The sequence below is a fragment of the Crassostrea angulata genome, chromosome 2 (genome assembly GCF_025612915.1).
Source record: "Crassostrea angulata isolate pt1a10 chromosome 2, ASM2561291v2, whole genome shotgun sequence".
In the NCBI taxonomy this organism is placed as follows: domain Eukaryota; kingdom Metazoa; phylum Mollusca; class Bivalvia; order Ostreida; family Ostreidae; genus Magallana; species Magallana angulata.
In genome coordinates, this window is record NC_069112.1 from 61,241,398 (window position 1) to 61,260,001 (window position 18,604).

Below are 18,604 nucleotides of genomic sequence, written 5' to 3' on the forward strand. Positions count from 1 at the left end.
CCCTATATTATTATCTTTTTCCGTTTTCAAGTTACCATTTACAATAGAGTCTACGATTCTTCCTACAAGGTTCAATGTTAGACCCCACACCCTTTTGACACCCCCCCCCCCTCCCCCCCCCCCTCTCTCCCCGAAAAGTGGTTGTCTAACCCAAAATGAGAAAAATCAAACCAGGGTGCACAACTAGATTTGCAGGCCTATCATATCCTAGAGTTTTGTACAATTATGTTCAGCCATCTCTGAGAAACAAGTTCAGAGCGGGAAAGAAGAAAAAGAAGATGAAGAATAATAATACATGTATTAATTAAGAACCGTACAAAAACAATGTCTCCAAACTTCATTCAGGAGACTTAATAATTAATAAAGATTAAATAGAGATAGGATCATCAAACATCAATAATTTAAAGATAATTGACAATTTCTGATTCTAAGGGGGTCAGGATGACCCCTTAGAGTCATGACTTACATGCCATAATGATCTTATGCGCCTGCATGATCTAAGGAGGAATAATATCTTTGGATTAAGGTGGGGATCTCAATGGTTTTTATGATATTTGATAATTTCAGGAAGAGCACTTGGGATCATGACCTACATACCATCTTAAATGCCTTGAACAAAGAAAGAATAATATAATATGTATATGATATATGATTCAATTTAAGAACCCAGATATAGATCAATCATCTGTTTAGTAATACTTCCTATGTATATATACATGTACATGTATTAGTTTGTGTTTTGTTCTATACTATTCATGTTCATGACTGTAGTATTGCTTAGTCTTATTTTAAATTACATTAAAAAATTGTAAAATATATGACTTGGAACCCCCACTCCCAAACAAACTCAAATATAAACTGTTCTCTCTCCCCCCCCCCCCCCCCTCCCCCCCCCTCCCTTGTCGAATGATCTATTAAAATCAAAATATAATTTGGGTGTCTAAAAACTTTTTTAACTGGTAAAAAATGTTATTCTTAAAAAAAATTACATTACACCTTGCATAATTGACAAATGATCTATTGAGATACGATCAGAGGTCATATTTCTACCTGGGGATCAATAAGTAGTATTCATTGACAAGTTAAAATTAATTAATAAGAATAAATGATTCAAATTATAAACGTTTATACTCCACATTCATCCCCCCACCCCAATCTAACCTGCTTATAAAGATTCAGTCTTCTTAATACATTCTTACATGTGTACAGTAGCAAATTTTAAATCATTTCTTGATTGCTTTTTCTCTCGTGATTCACATTAACATTTGGGAAATTGCTTAATTCAATTTTTAAGATTTATAAACAAAATGTTATATGCTTCACTGCCATGTGTATTCACCTATTTGGGGCAATTGTAAAGTCTCCTAAACAAAGCAGTGACATCATTAGGCTAGGAACTACCCACATGGATCAAACACTACTGTATATAACATATGAATAAGATAAAATACATTATTATTTCTAGTTCTTAAATGTCAGGGTGTCTCCAAGGGGGCATAATCTTACAATACAATTTTACGCGCAATGACACAAAGAGCAAAAATAAATTAAAAGGTTTAGGGATGAGGATCTCAGATCTCAGAATTAAGTTAACAAAATATACAGTGTATCATATCATTTCCTATTTCATAAAGGGGGGGGGGGGGGGGGTTAAAGACAACACCTGGGGGTCATTAATGTACTTTACACCAGTTGATGCATCATAATGACTTTAGAAGATATTTTGTATTTTCCTGTTTCGTGGGGTCAGAACAGTCCCAAGGTCATGACCTACATTGTATTTGATGCATTATAATACATTAAGAAAGGAATACTACTTCCTTCCTATTATAACTCATATAAAAAATATTAGTTTCTACACTTACTTACATATGTAATACACAAATTTAATAAGAAATTGTTTATAACTTACATATGTAATACACAAATTTAATAAGAAATTGTTTATACAGGGTCAATATGGGGTCAACTCAACAGTGCATGCAGTCTGACAAATGAAAAAAATAACTTTTGCAACTAAAATGACAGAAACTTTACAAATGCGATAGGATAGGTAACGATGATAAGCCTATTTAAATATTAAAAGATGATGATACAGTATGCTGTCAGAGGGAGATTACATTTAGAAAGTGAAAGTAGAACTTATATACATGTGTATGTATGCTGGCAGGAATCCCATGCTGGCATCTCATTATATTGTGCTACTGCTACTACATGTATTATGCTTACCTAAATTGGTCAACATCATAATGATAATCCAATTAAAACACAATAATGAATTCCTTTAGCTGATCTTAACTACCGTAATCCTTTTCTGCATACGGAAAACACAGACATGTATGTATGGGTGTTGCTAAAACGCGGAACGGAAAACGGAACGGAATGAAAAATATCACGTTTATCGCTTAATTAAAAAGGGTATAGACTGGCCAGAAACGATTTACTTTGTATCTTTTATTTATATCTAATGAATGATTATCAACATGTTGCTATCTTATTAATATTCATATGAATGTCTATCAATTATAGCATTGTATTCATTCGGCTTTAGTGGAGTACGAAACGGAAAATCAAATGTATACGAATTGTGAAACATTAACATGATTAAACGAGCAAATTAGCTATAACCTTTTACTTATTTCTCTTATATGGTATTGCTGGCATATTAGCGTAACGTACGCAGTTAGTGAAAGCGTTTTATGCGTGTTTTGAGTATTTTTATATTATTTTCAAATATGATATACATGTATATACTTACATCAAAATTGAATTTTCGGTGTTCTAGACGATCTTTTATCATACAGACGATACAGTATCATTGAGATGGAAGAAAAAAACCGTAGGACTGACGACATTAAAAATTAAAATACAGTAAACATTAAAATACCCGGTAATTTGTGAAACTAGTAATTTGTGAAACTAGTATTTTTAGCAATGCAATTTTGTTTACGTTTGCATTACTAAGCAGTTGTTTATTCCAGCAGCTATATACATATGATCCGAATAGAGAGCTCTAGACGTTGCCTGGTTTGATTTTCCGATTATATATTGGGACTATAGTCTGTCGATCCCAAAATATTCATGCAGCACATTTGGACGATTTATAATGGAAAATGTTGACATCTTTTCTCCATTTGGAAGTCACTCAGAAGACCTTGCACAATTTTTCAACACTATCATCCGGGTCTGTTAAAATGCAAAACCCCGTAGACTTCTTTATTTTTAGCCGTGTATTTATACCAGCTGATAAGCTAGAGAGGACGTTTTAAAGAAAGAATAATGAGAATGTTTAATGCTTGTAAAAGAGAATCGCTTGAACCCTGAGGTATATATAAATATACAGCAAAAAGTAAATCGAGGATATTTTGGGACAGAATATAGTGGTCAATGCATGTACTGTTAATTTTGAGGAAATAAATATTCTTGAATAAATAATCTAATATTGCTAATCTTTCAAAAAAAAATAAAAAGGTACATAACGTATATCGTTTTAGCATACTTAATTAACAAATCTATGAGGTAAATAACATTAGATAAGATTTTCCGTTTTCCTTCCGTTCCGTTTTCCGTTCCGCGTTTTAGCAACACCCATGTATGTATACACGTGAACCCATCTAATCGAAGAGCTGGGTAAAACTAGTACCCGCTAATGAGACATGCAAACCTGTGTTGTGTACGTAACTTCAGACAAAGATCAGTCATTTGTAACATGCATGTATTTTTATGACCTATTCTTCAAATCCACTTGCACTATTTTATTACGTAAATAACAGCTTTAAGGTGGTGCAGGACACCTGCATATTGTCATGTACATGTATACTTCCTATTGAGATAAACAGTAAAGTATGTTGAATATTGATTAAATATTTACCCCCCAAATAATGTTACCTAACATTGAAGCGCAATGGGTTAAAGCGTTTACATGTCTGTAAGAGCATTGGGGTCCAAGGTGTATTTTTGGTGATTTTCATGGGGAGGGGGGGGGGGGTCTGGACCCCTCACTCCCACCCCTTCTCTAAATCGATGTTCATGTAAGCACACAGAAGCAAATCTAAAACCGACAACCGCCACGGGGAGGGGGCATAATTTAATTTTTAATTTTGTTTGTAATAATTATATAGACCATTATACTTCCTATGACATAAAATGTTAAGATTATTGATTAACTGAAAATTCACTGCAAACAGTTCTACCCCAAATTGCACATAAAGTGCTGCTCATGTCACAATGTTTATTATCATATGGGCAGGGATCTCATCCTTCAGTTATGAAAATTATAATTTTTAAATGTATTACCGGAGTTTGCATGTAGCCTTCATTTTTAGCTCACCTGAACCGAAGGTTCAAGTGAGCTTTTCTGATCACCCGTTGTCCGTCGTCCGTCCGTCCGTCCGTCCGTCCGTCTGTCTGTCTGTCCGTCCGTCTGTAAACTTTTCACATTTTCAACTTCTTCTCAAAAACCACTGGGCCAAATTTAACCAAATTTGGTACAAAGCATCCTTATGGAAAGGGGATTATAAATTGTTAAAATAAAGGGCACAGCCCTTTTCAAAAGGGAGATAATTGCGAAGCAGTAAGTATAGGGTGCATGTCTTTAAAAATCTTCTTCTCAAGAACCACTGCACCAGAAATGCCAATATTTACACAAAAGCTTGTATATATAGTGAAGATTCTAAATTGTAAAAATCGTGACCCTCGGACCAAAACTGGGGCCCCAGGCGGGGTTCAAAGTTTAACATAGAACTAGATATGGAAAATGTTTTAAAAATCTTCTTCTCAAGAACCACTTCACCAGAAATGCCAATATTTACACAAAAGCTTGTATATATAGTGAAGATTCTAAATTGTAAAAATTGTGACGACCCTCGGACCAAAACTGGGGCCCCAGGCGGAGTTCAAAGTTTAACATAGAAATACATAGGAAAATGTTTAAAAAATCTTCTTCTCAAGAACCACTGCATCAGAAATGCCAATATTTACACAAAAGCTTGTATATATAGTGAAGATTCTAAATTGTAAAAATCGTGACCCTCGGACCAAAACTGGGGCCCCAGGCGGGGTTCAAAGTTTAACATAGAACTACATATGGAAAATGTTTAAAAAATCTTCTTCTCAAGAAACACTTCACCAGAAATGCCAATATTTACACAAAAGCTTGTATATATAGTGAAGATTCTAAATTGTAAAAATTGTGACCCTCGGACCAAAACTGGGGCCCCAGGCGGAGTTCAAAGTTTAACATAGAAATACATAGGAAAATGTTTTAAAAATCTTCTTCTCAAGAACCACTGCACCAGAAATGCCAATATTTACACAAAAGCTTGTATATATAGTGAAGATTCTAAATTGTAAAAATCGTGACCCTCGGACCAAAACTGGGGCCCCAAGCGGGGTTCAAAGTTGAACATAGAACTAGATATGGAAAATGTTTTAAAAATCTTCTTCTCAAGAACTACTGCACCAGAAATGCCAATATTTACACAAAAGCTTGTATATATAGTGAAGATTCTAAATTGTAAAGATCGTGACCCTCGGACCAAAACTGGGGCCCCAGGCGGGGTTCAAAGTTTAACATAGAAATACATATGGAAAATGTTTAAAAAATCTTCTCCTCAAGAACCACTGCACCAGAAATGCCAATATTTACACAAAAGCTTGTATGTATAATGAAGATTCTAAATTGTAGAAATCGTGACCCTCAGACCAAAACTGGGGCTCCGGGCGGGGTTCAAAGTTTAACATAGAACTGCATATGAAAAATGTTTGAAAATTTTCTTCTCAAGAACCACTTCACCAAAAATGCCAATACATACACAAAAGGTTGTATATATAGTGAAGATTGTAAAAATCGTGACCCCCGAACAAAAAGTGGGGCCCCAGTAGGGGTGTAGATTTTAACATATATAGGAAAATGTTTTAAAATCTTCTTCTCAAGAACTAAAGTGCAACTGTTTGGGATATTACTATGCATACATGTACATCCTTAAATAATGTAGATTCAAAAAATTGTAACTCACGGACAATTGATGGGCACCAAGAGGGGTTCAAAATTTAAACATTTTAAAAAACATAAAGGTAAAGTTTAAAAATTTTCTTCTCAAGAACTACAATGTTTTAGTTTGTGGAATTTCTATGCATGCATCCTTCGCTTATGTAGATTCCTAATTGGTAAAATCGTGACCCCCGGACCAATACTGGGGCCCCAAGATGGGGTCAAAGTTTATTATAGAAATATAAAGGTAACATGTTAAAAAATCTTCTTCTCGAGAACTACAATGCTTCAATTTGTGAGATTACTATCATGCATACAACCTTGGATAATGAAGGTTCGACAGTTTTAAAATAGTGACCCCTGGACTAATACTAGGGACCCAAGATGGGTTAAAAGTTAAATGTAGAAGTACCGGGATATATGGAAAATGTTTAAAAATCTTCTTTTCGAGAACTACAATGCATCAATTTGTCAGATAACTACGTAAGCACCCTCAAATAGTGTAGATTCGAAATTATAAAAGCCGTGACCTCAGTCTAATACTGGGGCCCCAAGAGGTGTTCAAAGTTTAGCATAGAAATATAGAGGAAAAATGTTTAAAAATCTCTTTCTAGGGAACTATAATGCTTCAGCTTGTGAGATAACTATGCAAGCATCCTTAAATAGTGTAGATTCCAAATAATTAAAACTTTAGCACTGGACTAATACTGTGGCCCCAAGAGGGGTTCAAAGTTTAACATAGAAAGATATCTTGAAAATGTTTTTAAAAAGTTTCTCTCGAGAACTATAATGCTACAGTTTGTGAGATTACAATGCAAGGATCCTCAAATTGTGTAAACTCTAATGTAGTGGAACCAAGAGTTATCTTTCTTGATGTTCTGTACAGTCTGAGAGTTATTCCTCTTGAAGTGGAACTCTTCTACGTTCAGTTTTTCAGGTTGTGTATGTGCGGTCCCACCGCAGTGCTACACATTTTCATTCCTATGTTACTATTTATGTTGTTCAAGCCAACCATAAACCTCGGACCATAACTGGGTCCCCAGAAAGGGGTTCAATGTTTGAAATAGAAAAAGCATATGCTACGAAATGTAATGTTACAAGGAACTGCTGTTCAGGTGAGCGATGTGGCCCATGGGCCTCTTGTTAATTAAACTGGTACAAAACAGTGTTATTTAGGGGCAAACACATGGTGCGGGTATTACTGTCTAATGACAGCATCTAGTTTTGTTTGTTATAGAATTGATAGTTTATAAATCATGTACATACAATTACATGTAAATATTTAAACATATTGGAACGGTGCCGCAATCATGAAAACCGGGAAATTGCGGGAAATTGAACAAATACCCTAATAGTATCAATGCATTCAATAAAATAAATGATTTCGTTTTCTTTCTTACATTTTTATAGCTATAAATAAGATGAACGTATATCTACTCGGTTTAAATTTAATAACTACATGTAAGAAAGCCTACTATAGTGAACCTAACGGTTTCCATTTAAGTATAATATATTTTTGTTCACTGAAGACCAAGTTCCGTATTTCATTCTAAATACATGCATGCATGTAATTTATAAATTAGATATAATTGATTGTTACAAACTGAATGGTTTGTCAAAATCTTTTCAAGTAAACACATTCAATACAGTGATTCAATATCCACTGATATATAGGATATAAAAACCCTTCTATATATGTAACTTGCCGTGGCGCAGAGGATGTGTGGTGATGCTAGTAAACTAAGGGTCCCGGGTTCAATTCTCACCGTGGCCGGTTTTTATGTGGGTTTTTTTCATTGTTCTTTCTAGAACAAAAACCGTTTTAATACCTTTTCTTTCATAAAGTTAATACATTTTGTTGGAAATTAAGCACAATATTGAATTAATTTTTTTTTAATGGCTTAAAGGTGGCTTAAAGGTGGCTTAAAGAAGTTTGGACATTAAGGACCTATAAGTTGTCCTTAAAGGTGGCTTAAAGGTGGCTTAAAGATCGTCTTTAAGCTACCTTTAAACACCTTTAAGCTATCTTTAAGGAGGACTTAAAGATGGTCATTCATCCTGTGAATTCATTCGAAATTCAAAACAAAGAAACAAAATGCCAACACTTTTGACAAAACGTGGCTCTTTGTGTAACTATTTGGTATAGCGGAAGCTTTACCTTGACGCTGTTTGGTTTTTTGTTTATTTGTGCTATTTATAGTAACATTGGCGATTTGCCTGCCTATAGCCAGGACTCTGCTTTCAGCAGAGCCCGGCTAAAAAGCATAATTCATAAAAATAAAACGAAAATCAAAACAACCTAAAACCACTGTCACAAGTGAAAATGTCAACACATTGAAAGATTTAGTCTCAATTTACTTCACGAAAGCGGCACAAATATATTTAGCATGTCAAGTATCCCTTTGCACGTAAACTGTTGCACAACAAGCAAATTCATCTTCGGCAGTTTGACCCTTTGTTTACGCGTCAACATTCAAACAAGGCCGCCTCAAACAAGGAACTTTCGTTTTCGATATGGAATACCGAACCCGAAGTTATACAGTGGTAACAACGTTATTGTTGACAAGCCAATCGTGTTAAATAGTTCGTGTAACGTGGGTGATCGTTTGTGTAACGCGCGGGATCGTGCGTGTATCAGGAAAAATAGTTTGCGTTTTTTACCGTACGTGTTCGTGCGTGATCGTGCGGTTTTTTCGTTTTAAAACTTTTTTTACGGAATGTCGGGATTTATTCTTAAACAACGACAAGTAGTTTTTGTAAAACAATGTGAATCTTAAACTCTTTTTTTTTATAAAAGAACATTGACAATTCTCTTTCGTGGTTAAATACATTTATCAAGTATTTCCACAGCTCATTCAGTCCTTTGTTCGGTTGAGTTAGTTTTGCATAATGTTATAGTCAGCCTAAATCAAGCATCCATTGTGTCTTGACACATAATTTTAATCACATTAGCAAGAGCGACTCATTGAATGAAAGCGGTCAAGCTTACCCACTCCCCGTTTTAAACTAAACGATTATCTCCAATGTTTTTCTTTCAAATGAGAATACGATACGCATTCCTATCTGGTATATAGTGTAAACATTTGTTTGAAATAAATTTTTTATAGGCGCTTTAAAATTTAGAAAAAATAGAAATAAATCAATTATGTACTGTAAATAATGAAAATATTCAATGTGTAAAATCGGAACAAGGTAACAAATTTACCCCTATCCCGCATAATGAAATCGTACGTAAGGGAACTGGATTACATAAACAGTCAACTCGTATGTAAATAATTTCGTATAGTTGATGCATTATCTTCATTTCATTTACACTTAAGTTATTATTCGTTATGGAGACAAAAAAATTAATTTGTGTATGAAACATATTTTTTTGTATGAATGTGTAAATTGTTTACTCGTAAAATAAAAAAAAACCAGTGCATAGCTACTGTACATGCCGCTTTTCAATAAAACAAAAACATAAAGCGATACAAATTAAAGCAATACGTTTTCTTAATTCTAATCTTAAAAATTAATTTTGAATTTGCGTGTTTAATAGTGTAGAATCGTTCGGTTGCGTGTTTTATCGTTTGTGTTCGTGTATCGTGAAAATTCAGTAAGTTAGTGATCGTCCGTGTATCGTGCGTGATCGTTTGTGTATCAGAATCGTGCGTGTCGTTTGTCAACAATAACGTTGCTACCACTGTAAACTGATTGACCGCGATTACCTCTTTATGTTTTTTTTCGAAAATTACTCACATTTGGAACATAAATCGCCCATAATTTTTGCAATTTACATTTTCATTCCGATAAGAATTATTCATGCTAAATTACGTTGAATTTGACTAAGTAGTTCTGGAGAAGAAAATTTTTTAAAATGCACCCCCCCTTTTTTTCTACAGTTTCGAGTTTTTCTCCGTTTTATATAAAGATCGGTCTTTCATTTCTGCAATTTATAATCACCTCTCCATAGGAGGGATGCTTTGTGCCAAATTTTGTTGAAATTGGCCAAGTGGTTTTAGAGAAGAAGTTCAAAATGTGACAAGTTTACAGAGGGACGGACGCGGACAAAATGTGATCAGAATAGCTCACTTGAGCTTTCAGCTCAGGTGAGCTAAAAAGTATAGCACAATAATTATTCATATTATTCAACAAGGGCGTTACGTTGTTTAAAATAACGTCATTGAAACGTGTTTGGTATATATCAGAGTTTAGCAGTTACACTTACTCAGACACTAAAACAACAACAACAATGACAGCATGATTAAACAATTTAATTTTATGAAGTGACACACTTGTACTTATATTGTCTAATTTTGTGATAATGGCATTTAGGAATTTAAACTAGTTTTTATACATCTGATACATATCTGTTATATACTACAAGACTCACTGTCAATGAAAGTCAACAAATATACCAGTATCATTTTTGATAGAAAATCTTTTAATTTTTAAAAGAAATCTGGAAAAATGTTCCTTCCGGATTTTCGTTGTACATAATCTCTACCAGAGGAACAAATAAGCCAGAGAGCCATGAGGGACATTGCATTTTTCACTTCGTTTGCTTTACTCTCAAAAAAATAGTTCGACACCGGAATAACACAATTTGGAAGAATCTTTAGGGCGTCAGCTACTTTGTCCCTGATTTTTCTGACGCAAGGATATTGGTAAGCATATCCCATGTCTTCATTTGGTACCCCGATTTCATCAATAGCTGTGATGATTACAAATTGCTTAATGTCATCTACAAGAAACAATTGTAACTACTTATAAAGATAATGTAGTATTTCAGAACGTTATCCAGGAAGGTTTTATTTCATCGATTGAAACTCTCCAGTGCGGGAAGTTAATTTTGCATTACATGCTTGCCAGAAAGATCTCCAAGTTTATCTTTTAAAATGATAGGTGAGCTTGCTCTTTAGCCATCATAAAACAGAGGTAAATTTTTAAAACTATTGATTATCAATGGAAGGGCACAATAGTGCACTGCAATTGTGTTGGGGGTTGGCTTGGGGTCTCAATTAAGAAAGGTTAGTCAAGAGTAGTTTCCTATCGGCACTGGCATTATTTATTAACAGTGATTATTATTCTGTATTAAATGTGATTTCAATTTTAAAGTGAAAAATAAAAGATCAGTAGAACAATTGTTTGTAGCGTATCTTTTCGGGACTTTCTGGTAAATTCAGAAAACATATCCGAGGTTGGTTTCCTAGTTGAACGTAAAAACCCAAGGTATAGTTAGGAAAAACTATTTATCGTTATTCTAGAAACAACATTGCATTAGATGACCTAAACTACTGTTACTTTTGGCATTCGTGTGCAGGTTAAACAACAAAACATAATTACAGATGACCTGTAGAACGTTTAGTTTATCTACATAGGTACTCTCAGAATGACATACTCTGAAGTCGAGCATGCGTATTTCAGTAAAATAGACTAACGTTGTTGCTAGCACTCGAGAACGCTAAAAATATATTATTTATTCATATAGACACAGGGCACAATAGTTTATTGTTTACAAATAAATGTATACGGTTTTCTACCAATCTGTTTTGCCCCCTTCTTTTAAGACATCTGCTAAACTGCAGATAACGTCAAAACTCTGTTAAAACTTGCTCAATTTAACCCAACATCGAACTTCACCTTGATTTTTCAATGATTAGCTCGACGATATTTCACAGAAGCGCGTGATTGAACATTCTGTAAGATATGGGTTTTTTTTAAAAAGATTTACTCAATATATTCCCGTGTAAATATTGCCCCTCTCCACATTATGGTCCCACCCTACCCCAGAGGATCATGATTTGAACAAACCTCAATGTAAACAACCACATAATATTAAGAATTTAACTTAGGTTTAAACAGTTTAACAAAATGATTTTCCTTAGCTTTACGCAATTGTTCATTGTTTTCTTTCACTTTAAAAAAAGGGAAAATTTAAAACATTCCCTTTCCGCACATATCGAAATGGCCGCTGCATGGTGTGTTCCTCACTGATGGGTCTCTAATCTGCTGCTTGTGGACGCTCACTCTATCTGCGAGTTTGGTTCCAGTTTGTCCTATATAGTTGTCACCACAAGTAGGGCACGTCATGCAGTAAATCAGGTTCTTGGATTTGCAATTCATTGTTGAATTAACGTTAAAATGCATACCGTTCTTGAACATTATGGATGGGCCGGTTTGAAAAAAAGGACATGTCCCGCATCGTGGATCCTCGCCAGTTGGTTTTACGGGGTTTTGTTAAACTGTTTAAACCTAAGTTAAATTCTTAATATTATGTACTTTTAACCCCATGAGAAAATGGTGCTTATGACATTTTTAACAAAATAGAGAAATAACATCACAAACATGACGTTACGTCATAACATCGTCTGAAAAGCGTAAAATATATAACCTGACATTTTCATCGCGTATAGTGTTTATACCTTTTTCTAAATTTAGTTTTCACATTATTTTAAATAATCTCTTATTATATTCTATTTGCACACAAACTTGATTAACTACATGTATTTCTGGGTTTTTTCCCGATATTAGCTTATTCCTCCAAATTGGCAATGATTTGGTGAAATTTTACAGAGATATTCTGTTATTAATTTGATGTGTCTGCTTCACCCCCCTTTTTTTTTTATACCGAATTGATATTAACATATCTGCATCACAAATAAAAAAATAATCTTATTTTAAAGAAAGAAAGTCATTATTCAAACCATATACTGTTGATACCATATTTCACGCGAGTACTTAATTGCGAGAACATAAAATCGTGAATGCCGAATTTTTATCATAGTTTAATGTAGTTTAATATAGTTTAATATAGTTTAATATGTCCAAAAATAAAAGCGAGATTTTAAAATTCGCGAGATAAACTTCTCGCGATTTTACGCGGATATTAATTCCTATCGCTTAAATAGGAATCTACGCTCATAGTGCGTGGATTAAGAAAGCAAAAAAGAAAATTAAAAAAAATTAATAAACAAACACATGTACTTGAATCGTCTATATTCAGCAAGTACCGTTGCCGGTATTGTTTTAACTTTAAACTTGTTTTCCAAAATCCTTTTCTAATAATTTACTAATAAAGCGGTAACTAGAAACAATTCTGGTTACACAAGCTGAAAGAAGACAGTAAAAATCTATCTAAAGATAATACAAATGAAAGTTTGCAGTTTTTCACATATCTCACTGATTCGGTAAATACTTGTATTGTTACTTTCTCATTAGTTTAAAAAACAAGTGCTTGAGTTTCCTCACATTCTTAATATTAAGTAAAACGCTGCATTTACATGTACAAAATGAATCGGATATGCCCTAAAAAAAACCACCCCAACAATTCCTTGTTTTTACTCTTAACGAGGCCGAGTCTAATTATTTCTAGCCTATATATTTTGATGAAATATCTTGCATAAAATTGTCCGTAAAGAGCATTCCTAATGTACATCAATACGTTAAATAAACGGAAAGTGTAAATCATCTTAAGTTGGAGGTTGAGTCTGACTTCATCATGATTCTTTTGTGCAGTCCAGATTTTACCTAGGTAGGACAATTAATGTTTCGACCAATTGATATACGGAGCGTGTATATTTCAGTCCTGTCAGTTTCAACAGAGCTATGAATTACAGATAATTTTCTTTAGAAATAGAGGGAATCATACTTGGTTGAGGTGATTATAATAAAAGACGTTAACTTAATGTACAACTAAATAAAAAAAAAAATTTCATGTTTCTATCATGTTCCTATCGGCGATTTTTAAGGTCTTCCGTTTCCAGCGGAAGACTTTATAGTTTTCGTATTGTTTCTTATTATTTTTTCCCCAAATTGTGTGCACGGGATTTCTTGAAAACCTTTTGACCGATATCAATCATCCGGTACCGATTTATCGGCTATTTTGTAATTTTTTACGACCTATTTTGTGCAGAGCTGATCTCAGAAACTATCAGAGATACGGCTATGGAATTTTTAGGATAGGTAGTCTATAGTTTAAAGTTATGCACTTTTATGTTATTTTACGCAAGTGGTGGCATTTCTTTGAGCTCGCCTACGAATGGAAATTGGGTACAAATTTTAAATAAAAATTTTGTACGTTTTGATCGGTATCTTTTTATCAGTTGATATTTTAAGAGATATATAACAAAAGTGGTTGAGACTCAAATATCCATTCCAACAAAATCAAGAAAAATGGGCTGACCCCTTTTTTAGGGGCCAAGACACTAGTAAACTCTATTACAAATAACTTAAAAACGATCACGTTTTGGTAAAGCATTATAGAACTAAAGTTGTTGATCGTAACAATATCTATCAGATAAAATCATTGCCCGCCCATTTATTACGTAATTAGGGATTGTTAGGGTCCAAAGTACTTAAACTTTGACGCAATATATCTAGAGAAGAAGACATATTTTGATAGACATCATAAAAGAGAAAATGTTTGCATTCATGATTTAAATCGTTTCAACTTATCAAAACACCAATGTCTGTCCCCATAAAGGATCTACAGGGCTGCCCCTAAATTATTCAATCAATTGTATTTTAAAAATGAACAACAATTTTGGATTGGTGTAAGAACTAAAAATGTTCGAATTCTTAAGAACTTTTCAAAGAATTCAAGAAAAAGGGGCTTGCCCCTATAACTAAGGACCAAGACACTCGTAAACTCTATTACAAGTAACTTAAAAACGATACAGTTATTGTAATGCATTATAGAAGCAAAGTTGTTGATCGTAACAATATCTATCAGAATAAATCATGGCCAAGCCAATTTATTACGTAATTAGAGATTTTTAGGGGCCAAAATACGGAAACTTTGACGCACTATATCTAGAAAAGGAGACATATTTTGTGAAGCATTGTAGAAGAGAAAATGATTGCACTGCTGATTCTAATCGATTCCATCAATCAAAGCACCAGTGTCTGTCCCCATTAAGGATATAGAGGGCTGGTCCCTAAAATATTCAATCATTTATATCTAAAAAAGGAAAAACAATGTTAGATGGTTGTAAGGACAAAAAATGTTAATATTCGTGGGAACTTTTGAATAAACTCAAGAAAAAGGGGATGGCCCCTTTAATTAGGGGCAAAGACACAAGTAAAGTCTCTTACACATACCTTAAAAAAGAAAAAGATTTTGTAATGCATTATAGAAGCAAAGTTGTTGATCGTAACAATATCAGTTTGTAAAACTCATTGCCACACCCATTGATGACGTACATGTAATTAGAGAATTTAGGTGATTAAAATTTTAAACCTTTAATGTGCTGTATGTGAAAAAGCAAAACACTTTCAGAAGCATTTGAAAAGATATTGACAATCGTAAACATTATCTGAAAGGGCGGGGTTGAGTGGAAATTCTGAAATTTCACTGATATTTCAATGGTATCGTTTAAAAAATTGAATGGAAGACCTACTCGTTACTCGTAACGAGATCGTATCGAGTTATTTTTTCCAAAAAATTTGTGCACGCGATTTCTCGAAATCTATTCGTCCGATTTCAATAAAAAAATTTTTACAGAAGATGGGACATGATGTAAACTTCATACTTATTTGAGATTTTTCCTGTCGTCACTTCCGGTACCGATTTATTGGCCATTTTGTATATTTTTACGACCTATTTTGTACAGAGTAGATCCCAGAAACTATCAGAGATATGACTACGAAACTTTCAGGATAGGTAGTCTATATTTTGAAGTTGTGCACTATTATGTTGTTTTACGCAAGTAGCGCCATTTCTTGGAGCTCCCCTATACACGAAAATAGGGTACGAATTTTCATTCAAAATTTTCATACGTTTTAATCTGTATCTTTTTTTCAGTTGATATTTTGTTAACACATATTTAGCAAAAGTGGTAGAATGTTAAAAGTTCTTTCCAACGAAATCAAGAAAAGGGCTGGCCCTTTTATTTAGGGGCCAAGACATTCGTAAACTCTATTACGAATAACTTAAAGATTTTGAAATGCATTATAGAAGCAATGTTGTGGTAAAATCATTGCCTCGCCCATTTATTACGTAATAAGGGATTGTAGAGGCCAAAGTACTTAAACTTTGACGCAATTTATCTAGAGAAGGATACATATTTTGTTAAGCATTATAGAAAAGAAAATGTCTGTATTGAAGACTCTAATCGATTCCATTAATCAAAACACCAATGTCTGTCCCCATTAAGGATCTAGAGGGATGGCCCCTAAAATTATCAATCATTTGTATCTCATAATGATCAACAATTTTTGATGGGTGTAAAAACAAAAAAATGTTAGTATTCGTGAGACCTTTTGAATAAAATCAAGAAAAAGGGGCTGGCCCCTTTAATTAGGGGCCAAGGCACTCGTAAACCCTAATACAGATAACTTAAACACGATAAAGATTTTGTAATGCATTATAGAAGCAAAGTTGTTGGTTATAACAATATCAGGTAAATTCGTTGCCACGCCCATTTATTACGTAATTAAGGATTTATAGGGGGCAAAGTACTTAAACTTTGATGCAATATATCTATAGAAATATACATATTTTGTTAAGTATTATAGAAGAGAATGCGTCTGTATTGTTGATTCTTATCGATTCTATTAATCTTAACCCCAATGTATGTCCCCATTAAGGATCTAGAAGGCTGGCACCTAAAATTATCAATCATTTTTATCTAAAAAATGAACAACAATTTTAGATTGGTGTAAGAACAAAAAATGTTAGTGTTTGTGAGACCTTTCGAATAAAATCAAGAAAAGAGGGCTGGTCCCTTTAATTAGGGACCAAGGCACTCGTACACCCTATTACAAATAACTTAAAAAAGATAAAGATTTTGTAATGCATTATAGAAGCAAAGTTGCTGATCGTAACAATATCAATCATGTAAAATCATTGTCACGCCCACTTTTTGCGTAATTAGGGATGTTAGTATTCGTAAGACCTTTTGAACGAACTCAAGAAAAGAGGGCTGGCTCGTTTTATTAGGGTCCAAGACATTCGTAAAGTCTATTACACATACCTTTAAGATAATCAAGATTTGGTAATGCATTAAAAAACAAAAATGTTGATCGTAACAATATTAGTTTGTAAAACTCATTGCCACACCCATTGATGACGGAATTAGGGATTTTAGGGGTCTAAAATTTTAAAACTAATTCTATGTAAGAGTCAAAATTCGGTGGCCACGCATAGTCACGGATTTCCTTCATACTTAACAATTTGATAGACTTTGGTGAGTAAAAAAGCCTAACACCATTTGTGTGTTGCTATGTAGTCCCGTTGCCATGGTAACCAAGGGTAAAGAGGAAAAATGGCATTTTAATGCTTATTTAAGAACACATTGTGTGTAATGTGCAGAACTTGGGGTTTCCAGGGTAGAATATATTATTAAAAATAGAAAGAAATTTTTTATGGAGAAACGCATATTTTTAGAGCGTTTCCATGGTATCTAAACAGAATTTTAAAATCTGTTTTCTTCATTTAATTTGAATAAAAAGTTCAAATCTTGGATTTTTTGGTTAACACTATTATGATTGTGCAATTAAGAATTTATATATGAAAACTGAGAACCGTTGCTATGGTAACAAGCTTAAAAATAAGGAAAATTATAATAGTTTTAGGCATCTTTGAATGGATATTATTCACTTATAATGAATAAATACATAAAATCAAATGGTGAGAAAAAATAAAGTATGTCCTTAACTTTAATGACACTTGAAAAAAAATCTGAAATTTTCTAAAAATAACTGCCGTTGCTATGGACTTTTTAAAATGTAAGAGTTTCTGTGTTTTTTTAACGCAACTTAATTTTCCGTAGCAACAACACTTCTCTGTTGCATAACAAAGCTTTTTTTGGTATATAATGAAAAAATAGATATAATTTTACAAGTTCCCCCCAAAAAATGCAAAAAAATTATAAAATCAGGAATTAAAGCATATCAAAATCATCTTAAATTTCTTAGTTTTTTCTATTTGTTGGCTTTGTTGCCATAGCAACGGATGTCAATCTTCATAATATAAAATTAATAACATGGATATTGATGTAAAATTTTAACAGTTTCCCATTTCGGCTTATTAAAAAATCGCAAAAATAATGATTTCAAAAATTTGTAACGGTTTCTATGGTAACATTTTATAAGTATTGGTTTCGCCATCAATTTTCTTAAATAATTAAATAATTGAAAATAGGACAAAGGCATTTTTTTGTCTTTGATAGTTTACATTAGTGGGCAAAACCTTCTAATATGGCTTCAAAGTAGTTAAGTTTTGCTATTTTTCCATCTTTAGCCTCAATTACTATGGCAACGGTTACCCCCTAGCAACCAACTTTTAGTGGTTTTTTGCGTTTTACACCTAGGTGTGTCCATGTATGAAATATAAAGAAAATTGGTGACTATGCGTGGCCAGACCCTTTTATAAATCTTTGATTCTTACATAGAATTGATCTTAAATCTTTCATGTGCTGTATGCGAAAAAGCAAAACACATTGTTAAGTATTTTAAAGGATATTGACAATCGTATACATTATCTGAAATTGAAAACTGTATAATACATTACTTCTGATATTGTTTTCAAAGTTTATTACTAAAATATGACATATTTAATAATGTCACGAAAATCGCATAATTCATGTTGTTTACGAATAAAAGCTACAAATATATTTTAGCTATTGA

The 18,604-nt window shown here is 33.3% G+C and overlaps 1 protein-coding gene across 3 annotated transcripts in view; it reads right to left on the minus strand.

The window, feature by feature from the left end:
- Positions 1-10,232: 10,232 nt before the first annotated feature.
- The window catches only part of LOC128173291 (uncharacterized), an 84,365-nt gene continuing 75,993 nt past the window's right edge, over positions 10,233-18,604 (minus strand). For all 3 annotated transcript variants that reach the window (XM_052839006.1, XM_052839007.1, XM_052839005.1), the window contains one exon: positions 10,233-10,718. In XM_052839006.1, the coding sequence (XP_052694966.1) occupies positions 10,426-10,718 (293 nt within the window). In that variant the 3' untranslated portion in view covers positions 10,233-10,425. The remainder of the gene's footprint in view (positions 10,719-18,604) is intronic.